The sequence below is a fragment of the Theropithecus gelada genome, chromosome 5, assembly GCF_003255815.1.
Source record: "Theropithecus gelada isolate Dixy chromosome 5, Tgel_1.0, whole genome shotgun sequence".
Taxonomy (NCBI): Eukaryota; Metazoa; Chordata; class Mammalia; order Primates; family Cercopithecidae; genus Theropithecus; species Theropithecus gelada.
Window position 1 is genome coordinate 98,862,208 of NC_037672.1, and position 20,805 is coordinate 98,883,012.

Here is a 20,805-nt window from a genome sequence, read left to right on the forward strand (position 1 = left end):
CTTTCCACACTGTGATGCTGTCTCCCCATCACTGGAAGTATGTGGAGGGAGGCAGAGTGAAGAGTGGCTTGTTAACCATCTAACAGAAATACCTTTTCTTTTTGAAAGATAGTTTAACTAGCTCACTTCTGAGCCCTCTTCCACCTTCAATAGTCCATGATTCTATCTCATATACCCTGCTTATAAGTGAGTTATAATAGCTGCAGAATTCCAAATACAATGTTTTTTGTTTGTTTGGTTGGTTGGTTGGTTGGTTTTTTTGAGGCAAGGTCTCATACTGTTACCCAAGATGTAATGCAACAGCATGATCATGGCTCACCACAGCCTCAACCTCCTGGGCTCAAGCGATCCTCCCACCTCAGCCTCCTGAGCAGCAGCTGGGACAACAAGCATGCACTACCACGTCCAGTGTTTGTTTTGTTTTGTTTTGTTTTTTTGTAGAGACGAGGTCTCACTATGATGTCCAGGCTGGTCTCAAATTCCTAGGCTCAAGCCATCCTCCCACCTCAGCCTCCCAAAGTATTGGGATTACAGGCATAAGCCACTGCACCTGGCCTCAATCTTCATTTTTTTCCTCATATTATCAAACTAATTTTAATGCCTGCTAAAATTCATACTTAATAGGAAGACAATCTATAATTAAAATCATCCCTTGTTAAGTGGAAAGCAAAGACTTATCGACACTGAATCTCCCATGCTTTGTATAGCACTAGGCACAGAATGACATTCAGTGTTTTGGAAATGAGTGAATGAAGGAATGGTCTGCCTCTTGTCTTTGATAACACTGACTATCATGTCAGGCAAAAACGGGCATCCATCTTTATTTTAAAATAAGCTCAAAGTCATAACATATGGCAATATATCCTACACTTCCCACAAATTAATATTGATTACACTTATTTTTGCAAAAAACGAAAACACAGTCTATGGAGGCAGCTTATCACTCCCTTTTCTGCATTCCACAGTAGGATGTAGCACCTTCTGCTATTAAAGTAAGCACAACTTATACTGTGGTTTCCTTTTGCTTCTCACACTGGACAGTAACCTTCAGATTGCCTACATTATGTTAGGCTGCAAGAACATAGTGCAGAGCCACACACATAGTGAGCACTAAAAGTCTGACACATACGTAAGCAGGATGGGTAGATCGATGGCTTAATAAGTAGAAGCAGTATCTTTCTAACAGCCATTTTACACTCAAGCAAATAATCTACTTACCAAACAGGAGATTATATCATATGAGAAATAGGGATGCACGGAAAACCCAATGACACTTTTTTTTTTTTTTCCTTTTTTTTTGAGGCAGAGTTTCCCTCTTGTAACCCAGGCTTGAGTGCAATGTCGGATCTCTGCTCACTGCAACCTCTGCCTCCCGGGTTCAAGCGATTCTCCTGCCTCAGCCTCCCAAGTAGCTGAGATTACAGGCACCCGCCACCACGCCCAGCTAATTTTTATATTTTTAGTAGAGACGGTTTTGCGCCATGTTTGCCAGGCTGGTCTAAAACTCCTGACCACAGGTGATCCACCCACCCGGCCTCCCAAAGTACTGGGATTACCAGCATGAGCTACCGCGCCCAACCCCCAAGTGACACTTTCAAAGAGGCATGGGATATGGATTTAAAAAGAAGCGTGAAAGTTCACTCTCGAAAAGTCCCCTGAACAACAGGATTTTTTTCCTAGATTCAACATTATCCAAAGGGAAAAAAATTTAAATTATCCAGTTCAGTAAATTATGTTTTAAAGATCAGGTACTTTGGAAATATCTATCAAAAAGGCCATTCTTATCTTAAAAAATCACAAAATTTCAGGTATGGCAGTCCCTGGAGATGTGTGAGGAGAGAAGACCTCATAAAGCACTTTGAAGTCACCCCAAATGTGCCTACCTAAATGTTTCAAGATCTACTCAATTTACAGACCTGGCTAGCAAAGGGACAGTCTCCCATGACAGGTCTCGGCCTTTCTTCCCTCCAGATATACATGATATAACATTCACTTCTATGAAACACTAGGATAAACAAATCCAGATTCTAATGAACCAACATAAAAAAAATGTTCAGGGAAATACACACATATGTAATTTCCACTGTGATTAAAGACCTATCAGTAAGATCCAGCAACTGCAAGTTATACAAAATGCCCACCATGACAGTTGAAGCTCCATCCCCTCATGTCAGAATGCAAGGGAAAGTAGCATTTTAGGGTTGAATGTGAATCCACTCTCGTTTATACACAGATATCTTAAAATAAGTCATTGGCAAACTTCTGTAGGTTATCAGTAGCTGTTAATACCTCACAGCTGAGTCTAACACAACAATGTGTTGTGACACCATAGTTGGAAACCACTGGTCTCCTTCATAACTCAGTGAAACTCAAACTAGTTATCAAATTACAATCAAATTCACTACATTTGCCAAATTCAACGGCATTAGGAGCAGACAATCTTCAAAGATTAGGCACAAGTGAAAGCAAGCACAAGAGGAAGGTTTGGCTCTGGTCAAGTGAGGTGCTGAGCTAGTTGTCTTTGTGGCGTGATTTGAAAAGTAAACAAAGGGGCATGGCCTGTCTTTCACTAGCCCCACTATCACCACATGGTGCTATGCTTTCATCCTGTCTTTATTACTTGCCTGTATTATAAATGAAAGGTGAAAGCAATGCCTTTAGAAAATCACTGTTAAAACACATCTGCTATCTAGATTTTACAGAGACTTCTACTTATAGATCAGATTAGGCATTTGATGACTTGAAACTGCATAAGTCATGGAAAAAAAAAAAAAAAAAAAACAAGGGAATTTCAACGGGAAAGGCATAAGAACTAAGAGCATCATGACTGTGGCAATTCTCACCCTCCCAAGGGGTATCACGGGATGCTAAACTGGGCCCACCTGTAAAGACTTTTGAGTTCCAAGTTGGCATGAGGACACGGAAGGGCAAGCAAGAGTACCAAGTAACTGAGCACGAGATGCTGGAGGTTCTGTGGAATAAGTCAGTCAAGATCAACCTTTGTTCACTTCTCCAGTTTCAAGGGACTCCAACAGCCTGACTTGGGTTTAAAGGTAGACTCCTAGGATGGAGGAGGACCTAGAAACTGCCAGGCATGGGTGGCTCACACCTGTAATCCCAGCACTTTGGGAGGCCAAGGTGGGTGGATCACCTGAGGTCAAGAATTCAAGACCAGCCTGGTCAATACGGTGAAATCCCATCTCTACTAAAAATACAAAAAGAAAAAAAAAAAAAATAGCCAGGTGTCGTGGCAGTGCCTGTAATTCCAGCTACTTGGGAGGCTGAGGCATGAGAATGGCTTGAACCCAAGACGCGGAGGTTGCAGTGAGCCAAGATCGCACCATAGGGCTCCAGCCTGGGCAACAAGAGCAAAACTTTGTCTCAAAAAAAAAAAAAAAAAAAAGCAAACAAAAAAAAAGCAGACTTAAGAACGAGAAAGCTGGCCAGCTGCAGTGGTTCATGCCTGTAATCCCAGCACTTTGGGAAGCCAAGGCAGGTGGATCACTTGAGGTCAGGAGTTCAAGACCAGCTTGACCAACATAGTGAAACCCTGTCTCTACTAAAAATACAAAAAAATTAGCCAGGCAAGGTGGCACATGCCTGTAGTCTCAGCTACTCGGGAGGGTGAGGCACAAGAATCGTTTGAACCCCAGGAGCTGGAGGTTGCAGTGAGCCAAGATCGCGACACTGCGCTCCAGCCTAGGCAACAGAGTAAGACTGTCAAAAACAAACAAACAAACAAAAAAAAAAAAAAAACCTGTTTTTAATATCAAATGAGCTCTCTGGAGGCAAACAGGTTAAGACTCATTCTATGGAATTCTGTAGGGCAATGCTAAGAACAAGGAAGTACATTGAAAGCGTCAGATTGTAATCAAGCATAAGAAAATATTCCTTGAAAGCAGAGTTGTCCAGGATGGAGTGAGAGGTATATGGAATAGAGAGCTGCCTCTCACTAGATGTGTACATGCAGGGATGGGATTCTATCCATCAGAGAGGCTGGACAAGGAGTTTCACATTAGAGATAGCCTGAGCTAGAATTCTGGTGTACCTTCCAATTCTAGGAGTCTGATTTGTATGCCTAAATTCAAGCATGAGCAAGTGTAAGAGATAAAAGGTCTCCCCTACATCCCCCAATCCTTCTCCCCAACAAATAAAGGATTCTGAGCCAGACAGAAAATTAGATTTATTTCCAAGGATCCTTCCAGCTTCAAAACGCCATTTGGTTTAGACTATTCTTCAGCACACATAAAGTTCACATTTACAACAAAAATAAATGAGAATCATTTATTCTCTCCATTCAGATGATTCCCATAAACCATCCCAAAGTCAAATGCCCCTAACTGGTTAAATTTTTTTTTAAATCACCTAATTCTCTGATGCTTCTAAATATTTCCTCTCTGTAGTTGACTGGCGTGATGAACACCTGAGTATGATCAACTACAGAAAGATGTTCTAGTATTTGAAGCCTGTAGTTAAATCACCACTCACCCTTTTTTGTTCAGACTGAATAATCTCTCAGTTCCTATCACAATTTATTTAAAGTCCTTTAATCATCTTGGGGGCTATTTTATAAAACATACTCCAAAATTTAACACATCCATTTCTGGAAGGGCATGTGGAATGAGACAGAGTACTCAGGGAGAATTCTGACCAGAGGCAATGACAACAGAGATTCCCTCCTGGTTGCTGAATGCAAACCAACAGAAGCTAACAGTGAGATTTTATTTAGGAAACTATAATTTCCTTAGTCTTCAACTCTTTGAAATGAAAGTATTTCTGTGTTAGTAAGAAAAAGTATATCCTGGCCCATGTGAGAGACCGGAAATATCGGTTCAGAACAAAAATAAAATGGAGCTTGGAAAGCCGCAGCTGGCTTTCTTTAATCAGAAGTCATACGACCACATCTGGAGTAGTGCAGCTTTAGTGGTCTTCTGTAAGGATGGGACTAAGAGCAAGTGCTTCACTATACTGCCACTCTGTTGGTGTGGATTCCAGTACTGAGCTTTTCTAAAAACACTCACCATGCAGACATGCCATCAGGAGAGGTGACTCATGAGCAGCCTGTACTTGTGATGGGCCTGAACATTTTTTATTGGTATATGCACAGTAAGTCATCACCTATCAGGATGTATAGTATGTTTTAATCTTTGTTCCAATTCCTAATCTTATACATTTTTATTCATTTCAATATGCACATTGTGAAGACTAATATGGGCCTCCCACATGCTTGTCAAATGCCTCTCCCCTCAACTTAGTATCATTACCTGTCTTCCTGAGAAAGAAACCATCACTCACCTTTGAGGAAATCAACCTATACACATTGTGACAATAATCCACTAAAAGCCAACCACTCCCCATGGGAAGGCCACTTCTGCCAGTTATGCTTCTGCATGCTGGCTACTGAGCAACAATCATATAATGCCAGTTAATAAAATACAGCACTTCAAAACTTCATAGGAAAACACACTTCTACAATGACGGGAGCTTATAAGTCAAGAAACTCATCAGACGTTTGCATACTGATCATGATTTAAGATTGACAAAATTTCAAAACATAAAGGAATCCTATAATTTAGAAATTTAAATCCATCTTATCCTTTATGTTATTTCATTCATTTAACAACCATGTATCAAATGCCTATTCTACAGCAGGCCCTGTGCTAGAGCTAAAGATATAAAAGTAGATAGAACTTCTGTCTCTAGGACTTTACACTTCCTGGGGAGGAGAGGCAGACAAGGAAACAAGTCATCACAGCAACATGCTTTTATCAAGGTGTTCTCTGTGAGAAGGAAGAGGCTCAATTCCTTTATTCTAAGTGAAGGTGTCAGGAGATGCAGGTCCCAGAGGATGCAACTTCTGAACTGAAGCTCGAAAGAAGAGAACTGAATGATCAGGAGAACATTTGTTATCCCAATACTCAGGCCCACACAAAACAGGAATGTGTGTAACTTTAATAGCATTAAATATAATGAACCAACAATGCCAGATTTATCATTTTTTAAAATGTAATTCCTTTGTAAAAAGCAAACAAAAAATAAAATAAACCTGAATTCCTGATTCAGGTTCCATCCTTTTAAGAATATATCCTGCTTTTAATTTAACTTGATAAAATGGCATAACTTACAAGATGTCTTAAAAACAAATGTCAATGGATGGCTCAAAGCCCACTTGTAAGAATCTAAGGAGTCAACAGCGTTAGTGCTACCTTTTTCTTAACTTTTCATAGCCTGTGTATTTTTCCACTGGAAGGCATCCAATGACATTTTGGGGGCCAGAGAAGGGAAAGAGGTCATGCTGGAGAAGGCTGCATTTCTGGATTACAAAAGCACTACAGGAAATGATATATTGAGATGTAAACAGGGAAACAGGTTTTTTCCAATTTGTTTTCTTTTTCATGAAATTTACCAGGTCATTTTATCTTCAAGTCCATGTCTAGACAATAATTAAAATACACAAATCACCCAATAAATCAAACACTCATTGATTAATATATTTTTTCTCACTTGTCAGAAATTGATCAGCCTAAGGGGGAATACAATAAAAACTGAAAGACAGGTGTCAGGTTCAAGCAAATAAACTAAACTGAATAGAACTTAGCCTTTTATATTCAGCAGGGATAAAGTGAGTTCAAGTGACCAAACAAAACAGCTCTCATTCTAATTGTGTAACCTTATTAATGCCTCCTTCTCATACTCCATGCCCCGACTGGGCTGGAGAAAGAAGCACTCCAATTCGCCAGTCACCATACAGAACCATTTACAAATGGAACTTAATATAATACACTCAAAATAAAAACAAAGGCTTCAGAAGGCACATGAGAATTTTGCAATGCCCATATCATTCAACAAGAATTTATTCAGTGCATAATGAGCAAGGCATTGAGCTAGGGACCAATAAGACAATGACCATTTTTTTCAAACTAAAACTTTGAATACAAATATTAACAATTTTATGCAACTTCCAAGTATATGCAGCAACCAAGACACATAGTTTAGACACTGACAGACTAGAATTTCCAAAACATTTTGATATTACATAAAAACAACTGGACATTTTAAATGAAAACTACTACTAATTCTTCCCCAAAGAAAGGAAAGCTAGGACAATAAAATCACCACAGAAAGACTCACTTTAAGTCTAAGAATCTTAGAGCTGATGAAAATTTTTTTAAATTTAGCTCCATATAAATAAAACTCTGTCTTTGAACATCAACCACCATTCTTCCGGTTTCACAGCTGTCGAAAGTACCTGAAATTGACAAACATTGTAAAGTAGTATGTCATAATCTTGAGGTAGCTTTTATAAATCATTGATATCTACTTGTTTTCCTCTTTTGCAGAAAGATACACACAAAACTTCCAGTTGCAAGAGACAGAAGTTCACAGACAGGCAGACCATTTTTTAAAATAGAGTCACAGTATATTTTGCTGTGACTATCCAAAAGCATGGATAAGGAAAACAAAAAGAAGGAAAACAAAGTTCTATTCCTCTCTATGATGGTCTCAAAAAGAATCTACTTGAATTCCAAAAACATAGCATTTTAATAATTTATTGCCACTTCCTCAGTGAGGGCTTTTATTTTTTAATATCTAAAGTTTCCACTATCCGAGTGCATATTTGTTAAAACAGATTTGAGATACCAGCAACTGGGCTAGGTCATAAAGTTGACAACCCATCTGATTTAAGCCATTATTCAGAACCCCTAACCATGGAGGAATACAATATTGTTATTTGACTTCTCAAATGAAATATAATTGATGGATTCATATAAAAGATAGAATTATTGTAAAATAAAATGATTTTAGAATGCTGAAAATGTCAAGAGTACTAAAGACTTAATTTACAAACTAAAATCCTATTTCATTGCACACATCAGTCCCACCTAATGACTGCTTTAAAAATAGGAATGCAACACCTCAGAATCACTGACTGATATTTTGACCTGAGCCTGCTCTAGAAATTAACAAAATCATCAAATCTGAGGATTTTGTTTGTCAAACCAGAGCATCAGTGTGGGTCATTATCTGGAGTTCAGACAAACAGGCTTAAGACAACATCCTTCAAAATGAAAGTAAATGACATTCCTTTGCAGGAGAGTATGCTATTCTATTCCTGTGTATATATTTACCTGAACAGAAAGCAATGTTTAACAGTATTTATTTAGTGAACCTCAGGCCAAGGTCAAACTAGATCATAATATTTATTACCAGAATTTTATGTCTGCTAAATACAGAAATATAAAAAGCTTCCTCTCCCAATCAAACTATTTTACATAGCTAATTATTTAGTAAAACAAAATGGGGAACAAAATGCGAAGAGACCTTAAATATACCAAAAGAAGTGGCCATTTGCTTTTTTTCTTTTCTTTTTTTTTTTTTTTTTTTTTTTTTAAGAGATATGGTCTTGCTATGTTGTCCAAACTTCCACCTCAGCCTCCCAAAGTGCTGGGATTATAGGTGTGAGCCACCACACCTGGCCAGTGGCAATTTTCAAAAATATTTTTAAGTGAGAAAAGCCTCTTTAATAAAGAAAATAATTTGTTCACACTTACCTGTAACCATTCTATGTATTCTGTCTCCACTTCTTTAACTATAAAAATAAAATTCATCATAACCTACTCTTGACCCAAGGCACTCATGGCTTTCAATACTAATGGTTCTGATTATTCTCAGGTGACCAAAACATACATAACATGTTGTCATTTCTAATTCTGTGTTAGCAGTGACTGAATCGCCATTACCAGGCGGTGGACAAAGTGTAACCACCCACCCCCCATATCCCATTTGATTATCCTCTGGTCCTCACAAGTTGGCAGTGGATACAATTAATCCCCTTTTATGTATAGGGAAAGTTAGCCTGTGAAGTTATAACATATACCAGTGGAATTACAGAAAGTTGAAGTTCAAGGTCTCACCATATGCCTCTTATATATCAAGAGACTGCTACATCAGAAAGTTGCTGAAAAAAAATTGACAAAATGATTTTTAGTAATTATCAAAATTCTGCATCATGAATCACCACCATTCTTCACAGTTCTGGAAGTATTCAAAATGGTAATTTAACCATCACATCTCCATTGCTAAAAGGAGAGTGAGTATCTCTGCAAAAATGGTGTTTTCCAATGAGGTCACCCTAAATGGATTCTTTATTTGGTGTCATAATTAGTTTCAAATGTACACATAGCTGACACAAAAAAAGATAAGGAAAAGCATGGGAGGCCAATTACAAAAGTTATAAATGAATGGTATCTCAAAATCATATTTCATCTCTCTAAAATTACAAATAAATAAAGAGACAAACAGATTTTAAAAGGCATATTTTTAAACAAATCTTAGAGTAAACCTCATCAATTAGATGCTAGATGTTAAATTTTTCCTATTTTAACTGGATGTCTTAAGATATACTGTCCATTTAAAGTAAGGGTTCTGTTCCACACTTCCCAAAAAAACTATTATCTTCAAAATGTTGATTATTCTAATTGATGGCATTTTAGAATCACCAGAATTCCCCTGAATCCCAGTCTCAATTGTTGCATTAATCATTAAATTTACTGAATGTATTTACAACAATGTACTTGTGTTATATTCACTTTATAATAGTCCCGAAAGGAAATGTTAATAAATAGACCAACCTAACTTGTAACGAGCAGGATGAATTTGCACACTGTTCACTAAGTATTAAAAAGAATTTGTTCTCTTGGCATATTAACAATGCTGGAACTACGTTGTTTATACTTTTTGATTACTGGACCCCTTTCTTCACATCCAATGCTGATGTAAACTTCAGCCAACAAACACTGGTGTTTTTTCACAATAAATTTAAATTCATGATACTGAATTAATAAAGTTTCACTATACTCAAATTGAAAACCAGATACATGAAACTCAACTGATGGTAACAAAATGTCAGCAAAATAAATTCACAAGTTCTTCTTGGAACACCACAAATAAATGACATTATTTACTACTCTGTTGCATCAAGGTCTAAACACCACAGTTATTACCAATGTGGCATATTTGTTTTCTTTTAATAAGTAGTATTATCAGTCTCACCCAGCTAGAAATACTAGTGACTGGAATCCTTATTTACTTAATAATACTTAATTAGCATCTTCTTGCTTCTATATAGGATCTTAGTATCTTTTCAGAATTCCCCTATGTGTACTCTGTCTACATTAAGTACTAAGCTGTGAATACACCTGGAAAACAGCTCATTCTCTAGAGCCAAAAGCAACCTTACACAAAGCACAACGACGTCCTACCTACAGTTTCTGAGAGATTCCACAAAACTCTTCTCAGAAATTTATTCTCAACAGCCTCCCATAGTTTACAAAATTTCTACCATTACAATCAGTTTGTGTTAAGGTAAAAGTCCCATCACAAAATAACTTGGGGATGGGAACAGAGGGAAGGAAGGTTAAGAGATTTAACAAAGCCAAACACTCATTATCACATAGGGTTTAATTTCCTCTAAGTATTTTTAACTATTACATAGCAAAGTTCTATGACCAACAGGGAATGCTAGGGCCAGACAAAACATTCTAAGCAGGAATAGAGAGAAATGAAGAAAGCCAAAGTTTGGGACAAGGCCTGTAGAGTACCACCAAGAGAAAAATCAGGACAGGGGTTGAGGGGAGGAAGATGGTTATTCTTCTATTTATTGCCATCGGTTTGCTGCATGTATCTTTAAAAACATAATGCAAAACAATAAATAGATCAAATTATTTTGATTTCCAGCAAATGTCATTAGCAAGATGTTTTCACTGAATTTTTCTACTTTCCATTGTTTTAATCCAAGAAGACTCAAAATGAAACAGCACTAGTTTTGCTAACTAAAGTAACTTTTTCTCCTGGGATAATCTAAATGAATATTTTTCATCTCCACTGCCATCATTCTCTTTCATTTTTAAGGTTTAGAACTGATCAGGGTCTCTGAATACATGCTAGCAGATTCTATAAACCTCAAAAATAACATAGTTGAGACAAACTCAACCTACCTCTCTAAAGCTGCATTCTAAAAGTACAATTAAGAAAACAGTCACATCATATTACTACAAACCACAAGCACATCTTTATTTGTAAATAGCAATCTGTTATACAACAAAAGCCAGATGACACTAACAATGGTAACTGTAAGCAAATGCCACGGCATGCCACGGTAATAACAATCTGAATATTTATTTCTGTATGCATATATAGTAAATAATACTGCACATACTTTGTAAAAAAGAGAAAACTTAAGGGGCACAAATACTTCCTCAAGGATAACTTCTTTTCTGTATTTAAGAATGAGTTAAATAGCCATTGAGATGAAGTTCTAACAAAATTTCAAGTAAATCATGGTTTCTAAACTCCGTATTATCTAATTTTTGGAAATTAAATCACTTGTTAGTAGGTTTCACATCCAGCATACCCATACTTTCCATTCATTCAATATGTGTATACATATTCAAGAGGAAATATTATTTCACAGAAGGCTAATAATCAAAATAGATTATCTCAAATAACTAATCACAAAAATCTTATGTACGACAAAATGTTGAATCCAACCTTGGATAATGCCTTTCATGCCAATAATATAAAGTCTACAAGAAAACACAGGATAAACAACAACAGGGTATCCACCTTAAAATCAGGATTCATCAACAAAACTTCTATAAACAAAATTTCACATTTCACATCTCACACCAGGATCTCTATCAAAACAAATGCAAAATTAACTTTTCCTATTTTGAGTCTATTATCCACATAGTATGTAAATAAAATTTTTGAAATTATGGGAGAGTGTGTGTATCTAAAATGAAAAGTCATTTATAATGATACAGCATTGAAAAAAACCAAGGCAGAGTAGCCTTGGAATGGTTGAGTGGGCTCTTCCATTTGCTCTTCCATTCTAACTGGTAGAGACACTAAGCCAGAAAGTATAAACATTTATTTTTACATGTTCACCTGATGACTTTACATTTACATTAAGAATCCACATCCTGTGATTTAAAACAGGGAACGTGACCCTATGTGTGCACAAGTGTTTTTTTAACTGCCAACACATTCACTAGTATCATTTGAATTGTAAGTTTTACATTGTTTTGATCTTAACCTAGATTAGAGCTACATCTAAACTTCACACATTAAGGAGACAGTTATCATTCTCTAATATTCCAGCAAAGGGTCTCAATTTTTGAAAATGTTAACAGAAGCCTTTCATGCAAAACACAGCTCTCTCAAATAAATCTGAATGGACTGTTTCCATGAAAATCCATGCCCGCAGGAAAAATAAAATAGCTGTGCATCTCTCTGCAGCCCTATTTCAAATAATTTTTGCAGAGCTATTTCCTCATTATTTTCATGGGTGTATGAATCCTGCACAGAAACTGAAGCAGGAATGATTCCAGTATAACCAAAACAAAAGAAGATATTTTGTTCTTTCTGAAAAAAGGGAACACAATTTCCCCCATCACCACTGCCACTCACACAGAAAAATTACTTTAGAAATTGAGTAAACCTCTAAGGAGAAAGAATCATTTCTGAAACCCCAAAGGGACTTGTGTATCATGGTCTTTGGGCTGCTGGGTTTACTTCACTTTCAAGTGCTCATGGTGCGAACGACTTGACTGCCTTGCACTCTAGCTGCATGCTCTGGCCACATTAGATACCATCTCTGTTCTACACACCACATACACACATTACACCAGCCAGAGCTGTTTCCAATTTCAGAGGCCCGCTCCGCGCACAGCTCATGCCCATCCCTGCTTTGCTTGGTGTCCCGACCCCCAGGAATGAGAGATACTACTTAATCCAGGCGGGTCTGCTCTGCTGCCTCATCCTTCCAGGATTCATAGGATGGTTCCTCCCCCACTACACCTAGGAATACAAGGAGGCCGGTGGATCCCCGTGCGATAGAGAGAACAACCACAGCCTGTCCCCTTCCTCACTCCGCACATCCCAGTTTCTCTTTGCCAGCAACCTCAGTGCCATCCTCGCCAGGAGTTTATCATCCCGGAGGCGGGGAAGAGGAGGCAGTAATAGGAATCAAACAGCCCGTTACAAAAAGGATGCCAGGGCACGGAGGAAGCAGGCGGAATGAGGTTATCACTTGGGAGGTGTGCACGAGTGGAGAACCCTTCAAGAGCAATGACAGGTCGGCGGGGGCCTGCCGGGGATGGCAAGGGAGGCTAGAGAAGTGGTTTTCGTGTCTCTCCCCGGGGCGTGCGGGGGAAATCCCGGGGCGGCAACGGCTGGTGCTCTCGGGTCGTTCCCCGCCTCCCGCGCCCCCCGCGGCCACCCTCCAGCCAGCGGCCGCCCCCGCCCCCGCCCCGCGCGGAAGGAAGCGCCGGGCTCCCCCCACGCTCTCCCGCTCTCTCGCGAGTCCTGTGCAGGCCCTTCCAGGGGAGGGGGAGGGGGGCGCGGAGGGAATTGCTGCAATGGAGCGCCAAGAGAACCCTGCCGGAGCGAGGCAGTCGGTGGAAAGCCACGGCCACATAAAAATGCCATATTAATTTTTTAAAAGCCATAAATCACCCCTCCCTCTGCAGAAGAAAACCATAAACCCGATCCCATGCAAGCCTGCGAGCAGCCACCCACTTCCTATTTCTGTCACAGCAGCTACACCCTACCAGCAACCACCCCCCGGGCGCCCCCTCCCGCCACCGCCACCCCCGCCGCCACCTCCCCGCGGCTCAGCCATTTGCCAACTGACGCCCCCGTCAATAAAAATGCCCCAAGTGAGGCTGGGTGGGACGCGTGGGGGAAGGGCGCCGCGGGAGCGGGGGGTTCGCGGGTTGCACAATATCCTAGAAGGTCCGCGGCTGGAGCGGGTAGAGGAGAACCTGGGGCGGGGGAGGGGAGGCGAGGCGAGGCGAGCTGCCCAGGCGCCTGCGGCACACGGTGCACCCAGGCCACCGCGGCGCTCCGCTTACCTTTCACCACCCTGTCGGTCGTCGACAACTTGGGATCAATTGCCTTAGGCTCGGACATCTCCAGCCGCCGGAGGACAGCGACGCGCTGCTCGTCCGTCCGACTGCACACCCCGACCGAACCGGCGGGCCAGACACTCAACGCCGCCGCCGCGCTGCAAACCGCTCGGCTGGAGGTCTAGGCTCTGAGCTGGCTTTAAAGTTGCTGCCTTCTCCGCGCGTCCCTCCTCCGCCGCCGCCGCCTTCACTCCTCCTCCGCCGCTGCCGCCAGCCCCGCCGACTCGCTCTGGGCTCCGCGTGTGTGGTGGTTATTTATTTATTTTCTAAGCACGCCTCCCGGTTCTTCTTTTATTCTTGGGGGAAGGGGGATGGGGAGAAGAAGCGCACACACGAGCACCCACCCCGGCACGGAGAACCGGCACCGCGGAATGGAGCCCCACGCGCGCACACACGGTCGGGATTAAGACCGATCACATGGGGAAGGCCGGGGGCGAGGGAGGAGAGGCAGGGCCGCCGATGTCAGTGCCACCAGCCGCACCTTGGCGTCCCCGGCGGCGGAGAGGCGGCCGCCGCTGCTGCCGCTGGTGCTGCCGCTGCCGCTGGTGCTGCCGCTGCCGCTGCTGCTGCTGTTGCCGCTGCTTCTCCACACCGAGCGCCGCCGCTGGTGCCGCGGCTGCCGGAGACGTCCCGCCGCCGCGATCGCCCGCGCTCGCCTCTGCCTCCCCGCGCCGCTCCTCCACTCACACAGGCACAGTCGCGGAGCTCGGCAGACACAGTCCCGGGCACAGCCTACCCCCCTCCGCCGCTGCCGCCGCCGCCGCCGCCGACACCGCGCCCGCCTCCGCCTCCTCCCCTTCCTCCTCCCGGCCCCCGCCTCTTGCGCGCCGGCAGCCTCCTCCTCCCCACTGAGCCCGCCCCCGACCTCCCGCCCCGACGTCGGAGTCCCGCACGTTCATTGGCTAGAGTGCACATCACTCAGTGCCAGGTGGCGGCCTCTCCGCTCGTCCCTCCTCCCGCTCCTCCTCGTTGTCCCCGCCCCTTGCTCTGTTTTCTCCCAGCTGCCGGACCAGCGGGCCTGCAGCCTCCACCGCCCAGTCCCTGCTCAGGTGTCACTTTTGCTGGCAGGCCGAGATTAGGGAAAGAGAGTGGGCAAGGGGTCGCGGCCGGGAGGGGAAGGGCTCTACCACGCCACCCTCCTTTGGCCTCTGAACGCGGACCCCGCACACGCACACCCGCGCCTCTTTGGCAAGCGTGCCTTGTCGGCTGGGTTAAGCCGCAGTGTGAGTAGCCAAGTGCAGAGGGTGTCTCCGGGTGTTTGCGTGGCCCACGAGAGGGCAAGAAGAGAAAAGGCGGGGATAGGAGGGAAGAGGGTGAGGGTAAGAGGCAGCCCTGAGAGGGCGGAGGAAGGAAGAGGCTGGGAGCTTGGCGCCCGCGGCGCAGCTGCCGTCGCTGCCGCAGCTGTCCAGGGAGGTTCGCCAAAACGGCGACGAATAAACAACTTACCTTGCGGAGAAAAGCTGCGACTGCGATGGGGTGTACGGTTGTTTTTGCTTTTGCGTTGGCGGCGTAGGGGCTGTTACTGTGTCCCACCCAGGCGTGCACACCGAGCGGCGGGGCGCTGTGGAACGCCGGAGCGGGCTAGCGGAGGAGCATGCGGATCAAGCCCCAGCGACCCAGGGCAACTCGGAGTTACCTGGGACAGCCCTGCGGATCTCCAAGAACCAAGGAGACGGGAGAAACACGGGAAAGGGTGGCCTTTTCCCTGTTCACACACACACACACACGCAGCCACTGGCCGGGACAGCTGACACCCATCTTCCTTCCCTGCTCCTTCGAGTCATTCTACACCCGCTTGGTGCTGCCAGTGCGGGCAGGGCCTTGGAGTCCAAAGCGGATCCCCACACTTGTCCCTCCGGTTGAAAAGAAACTAGAGAAGAGAAAGTCAGGCTTGGCAGAGCCAAGAGTGATAGTGGCCCAAATGTTCCTTCCTGGCCCGCCTGCTGTGCCACAGAGTCTGAAAAGCGGGTCTCCGTCTACCAGAAGGTCACCTCCACACAGCCCCTCTCCGCGACCAACCGCAGCACCCAAGGACTGGCAACGTGGTTGGAGGTTTTGGGGGGAATTATGAAGAAATCTGAATAAATTTCTCACCCTTCGTCTTTCCTGTTTTATTTCCAAAGTCCTTCAGTATCAGGTTTTTCCTATTTCCTCAATTGACCACGGGTCCAATAAAAGATTTGATACCACACACACACACACACATGAAAACGAAAAAAATTTAGGGAGCTGGGAGATGAAGCCAGAAGTGTTTTGGAGACAAGGATTAGATTAAAGCTCAAACTTGAAAATTTTGAGTAAGAGACTGATTGTACTGCAGCATGGCTTTGATGTGGACTGCACTGTATAGAAACACACACTAGATACCTCTGTGGAGGCCTAGCAAAAAGAGCAGACGCAGGGTGTATCCCACCAGGATAGGGAGCCTGCCACTGGCACTGAGATTCTCTGCCCAATTTCCAACCCCAGGATGCTGGGTGGCAATTAGACAATTCATTCAATAAATATATTTTCTGTACTCCTTTTATTTATATGCCAGACACTGTGGTGGGTAATTAGGTGGGGAGGGAGTGTATTCGAAAATTGTTCTTGCCCTCAATAAAGCCTAGAATTTTCAGAGAACATAAAATTATGAGCTCTGAGAGGTCACTGTAATCTCCTCAGGAAGAGGTTGTTTAAAACAGCCTCCTGAGCACAGGCAGAGCTAGTTGCTAAGGCAGATTTGGGAAGCTGGTCCCTGGCCAGATGGCACACAGTGAGGGAGCGATGCCAAGACCTGTGGGTGAAGAGGGCCTGCTTCAGAAAGACCAGGAAACCATGTCCAGGGATGCTCATTTCCAAGGCCAAGACATTCTCTCCTACATATTAGAAAAAAATGAAGTTCCCACCGTTATTTGGACTAAGTTTTTACTGAGTATAGGATAAACATCTTTGAACCAAGATCAGAAGGCTTAAAATGTCAGCACCATATAAAACTACACGATACAGATAGGAAATAAAGGCACACCTTTCAGGCACACCCTTTAGTCCGCTACAAGTCTAGGACACCTCCTAGCTAAGGTATGTATGGGGAAAAAAAAGTTATGACTCATAATCACTTCCCAACACATTATCAACAGGAACTTTTAATGCCTGTGTATGATTCCATAACTGCTGCAACACTGACACCTCTTAAACAAAATTGGATCCTGCTCTAAGGGAAACAGGACAGCCAGCATATTAACTAGCAACAACTTGTGTTCATACACTTGGCCTCCTGAAGTAGACAGCCAGATCATTTTTTTAATTCAGATAGTGTTTCAGATGTCCTACCCTCTCCTACTGCCATTCTTTTTCTGTCCTGTCGAGAGGTCCCCAACCTTTCTGGCAACAGGGACTGGTTTCGTGGAAGACAATTTTTCCATGGATGGTAGTGGGGGGTGGTTTCAGGATAAAACTGTTCCACCTCAGATAATCAGGCATTAAATTCTCATAAGCAGCGTGCAGCCTAGATCCCTTGCATGCACGGTTCACAGTAAGGTTTGCACTCCTATGAGAATCTAATGCCACTGCTGATCTGACAGGAGGTAGAGCTCAGGAAGTAATGTTTGCTCACTCTGCTGCAGATCTCCTGCTGTACAGTCCAGTTCCTAATAGGCCACAGACTGGTACTGTTCTGTGGCCTAGGAGTTGGGAACCCCCATATTAGACTGCCCTAGCAGTCCATAATTATATTACCGCTTGCATGAGAATACCTTATATTTGGAATTTACATTTTGAAGAGATTACTTCAGTTCCCAGATGCTGACTTTGACAATGTCCTGCTTATCAAGAAATCGTAGCGGGCAAAAACTTGAAAAAAGACAACTTTTTGTCTACCAAAAAAATGTGTTTTCCCTTCCTTAGTATAATTCACTCTGGGAAGTGTCTGCCCAGTGAGGGATCCCATTTCTAGCCTGACCAAGTAGGTCCATGTGACTAGTTCTGATCAACAGACTGTGGGCTGAGGTGGTTGGTCCCTCTCAGGCCAAGGCAGTTAAGCAGCGGTTGTACATTTTCTAGTCTATGGACTCCCATCCTTAGCTGAATTCAGAGACTTCTAAGACCCAGGGCAGGCAGAACCCCAGAGACAAAGAGGAGAATCCCTTAATTACAACACAGAGGAATGCTGCCCACTTACTAAGAAAATATGCATTAGGCTTTACCCATTTATTTTGTTACTCCAATAAAATGTGGAGATATGTTTGTTAGAATAGCTAATATTACCAAATTAATTTGCAAAAGTAATATATTAGTTCAAAAAGTACAATCCTTAGCAAAACCTAGAATTATTGTTTTACTGTAATACAAGAGAACTACCAGAAGACTAAAAATACTCTTACTTCTTTTAATACATGAGCATCAAATCTTAATTATCTGTAAATGAATATTCTTTGACCACTTGTGTTTTGAACACCTATTCTGTACTAGGTCCTACGCTACATGATGCATAAAACATAGGGAGGAAAAAAGGATTCAAAGATTTTGTTCCTTCATTCAAGGATTTAAAAGTCTTATTATATGATCATTAGATACATATTCTCTCTGCAAACATCTAGGTGTGAGGTGCTACTTCCTCTTTCTATTGGAGAAGAAAAACTATTAGATATACCAAAACTAATTATGAAGATAAATATGTGGGCAAAAAAGAAAATATTGTGGATTTGGAATCATCTGTGCATTTAAGTGCTCCACAGAGCTTACTTCCATTGGTGCAAATCATAGTAAACTAAGTACGTTTTAGTTTATTATTAAGTGCTCTATCAGATGCTTTATTTTTAAAATAAAATAAAATATTGTATGTTATATTCTGTTTTGAAAATAACGGGCTTTCAAAATTTTGAACTTTCCTTTGATTCTTAGATGAATCTGTTAGCATTTGGATATTACGGTTGAGTAATAACTTCTGATTATGGCGGGGTGCAGTGGCTCACTCCTGTAATCTCAGCACTTTGAGAGGCTGAGGCAGATGGACCACGAGGTCAGGAGTTCGAGACCAGCCTGGCCAATATGGTAAAACCCCGTCTCTACTAAAAATACAAAAATTAACCGGGTGTGGTGGTGTGCGCCTGTAGTCCCAGCTACTCGGGAGGCTGAGGCAGAAGAATTGCTTGAACCCAGGAGGCAGAGGTTGCAGTGAGCCGCGATCATGCCACTGCACTCCAGCTTGGGTGACAGAGTGAGACTCCGTCTCAAAAAAAATAAAAATAAATAAATAACTTCTGATTATGACGCTTCTGAGGCATTCACTTTTTTCTGAGTAGCTAATGGTAGACAGCAGTATGTCTGCCGTATCCTCACTTAAGTTAGTGGAACACAATGCTGAGGAACCTGCAAAGTAGACAGTCAATCCTGATAGGGCCATGAATGCATATGAGACTTTGATTTATTATCTTAAAGCTAATTCCTGTGACATTTCCTTCTCACATTGTCTAGTTCTACCCTGCTTCCATAGAGGTTCTATGAAATATGCTGTTCTACATAGATCTAATTTGAGGTTCAAACTAAAAGGAAGTTTTACTGCTTATTTTTTTCATTGCTCTTGAAATTTTGTTGAGCCTTGTTTCTTTCAGAAGGCAGTTTTACCCATTTAGAAAAGCTATTTTTCAAGGAGTATAAAAAATTTTTATATCAAATGTATCCAGGAATAAATTTATTTTTTTCCCATTAGGATTAAACTATAATTTATGGAATTATATGCTAAATGTAATGCAGAAATATGTATTTTACATAGAATTTAGCAAGACAATCTGTGATCATTATTCATTTGTATTTAATAAATTATCATATTTATTTTATTTATTAATAGATTTGTATCATCATCTCGTATCCTAGTTTTGGGCACAGAGTAGGTGCTCAACAAATTTTGTTGAATGAATTCTTAAAATGTATTGGTATCCACTATATAAGTTACTAGCCTAAGTAATATAGTTCCTAGTCTCAGAGAAATTTCAATATGACTCATAAAATTAAAAACATGCACATCAACCCCTACACACACACACACACACACACGCACGCTGGAGAGAAATGTTATTAGTCCTTTCTCTTACTTTGAATTTTAATTTTATTACTGATTTTGAAAATTATAAATACATTAATGGTGCCAAGTCATAAATATTTGCATTTAAAATATATGTGCTATCATATTTTTAAACATCCAAGAAATATACATACTGTAAAACTTTGTGTTCTGGATTCTCTAAACTTTGAATTTCAGAATGTTTGACATGAAATGAGCTGAAGTTTACATTTTAGATGCTTTGAGAATGACTTCAACAATATCAGTAAAAGGCTTACTAATCGAACTACAGGTACAGACAAATTGTAGGAGACCCGGTAAATCAATTTAGGAGAAAGTTTGTCAGGACCTTTAAAAGCACATTTGCATATACAAAATCAATATAGCAATTAGTAACGAGTTTCACTCATCTAAGTTGGCAAAGATGTATTTTTTACTTGAAACAGATTTTGCCAATTATTGATTAAAAATTCATGAATTTGCAAGTAAATATTCTACCATTTAGAAGAATCAGCTAGCCTTCTTTCCATTTATTTCCAATTAGTGAGTTTTTTTTTTTTTTTTAACTACTATTCATGGCTAGTGGAAGGCATATATTCACAAGGTATTTATTGAGGCTTGGTGTGGTGGCTCACGCCTATAATCCCAGCACTTTGGGAGGCAAAGGTGGGTAGATCACCTGAGGTCAGGAGTTTGAGACCAGCCTGGCCAACATGGTGAAACCCCATCTCTACTAAAAATACAAAAATTAGCCGGTCATGGTGGCAGGTGCCTGTAGTCCCAGCTGCTTGGGAG

At 41.8% G+C, this 20,805-nt stretch overlaps 2 protein-coding genes across 7 annotated transcripts in view; one reads left to right on the plus strand and one right to left on the minus strand.

Annotated features, from left to right (window-relative positions):
- Window positions 1-14,649, minus strand: part of PPP3CA (protein phosphatase 3 catalytic subunit alpha) — a 338,247-nt gene extending 323,598 nt beyond the window's left edge. For 3 of the 6 annotated variants that reach the window (XM_025385276.1, XM_025385274.1, XM_025385273.1), the window contains exon 1: window positions 13,917-14,649. In XM_025385276.1, coding sequence (XP_025241061.1) covers window positions 13,917-13,974 — 58 coding nt within the window. In that variant the 5' untranslated portion in view covers window positions 13,975-14,649. The remainder of the gene's footprint in view (window positions 1-13,916) is intronic. The other 3 variants (XM_025385278.1, XM_025385277.1, XM_025385275.1) reach the window with 2 other exon arrangements.
- LOC112624346 lies at window positions 14,388-16,074 on the plus strand. The gene is made up of 3 exons (XM_025384832.1): window positions 14,388-14,497; window positions 14,856-15,193; window positions 15,508-16,074. The coding sequence occupies exons 1-3, from the start codon at window positions 14,388-14,390 to the stop codon at window positions 15,831-15,833; spliced, it is 774 nt and encodes a 257-aa protein (XP_025240617.1). The 3' UTR covers window positions 15,834-16,074.
- Window positions 16,075-20,805: the final 4,731 nt, after the last annotated feature.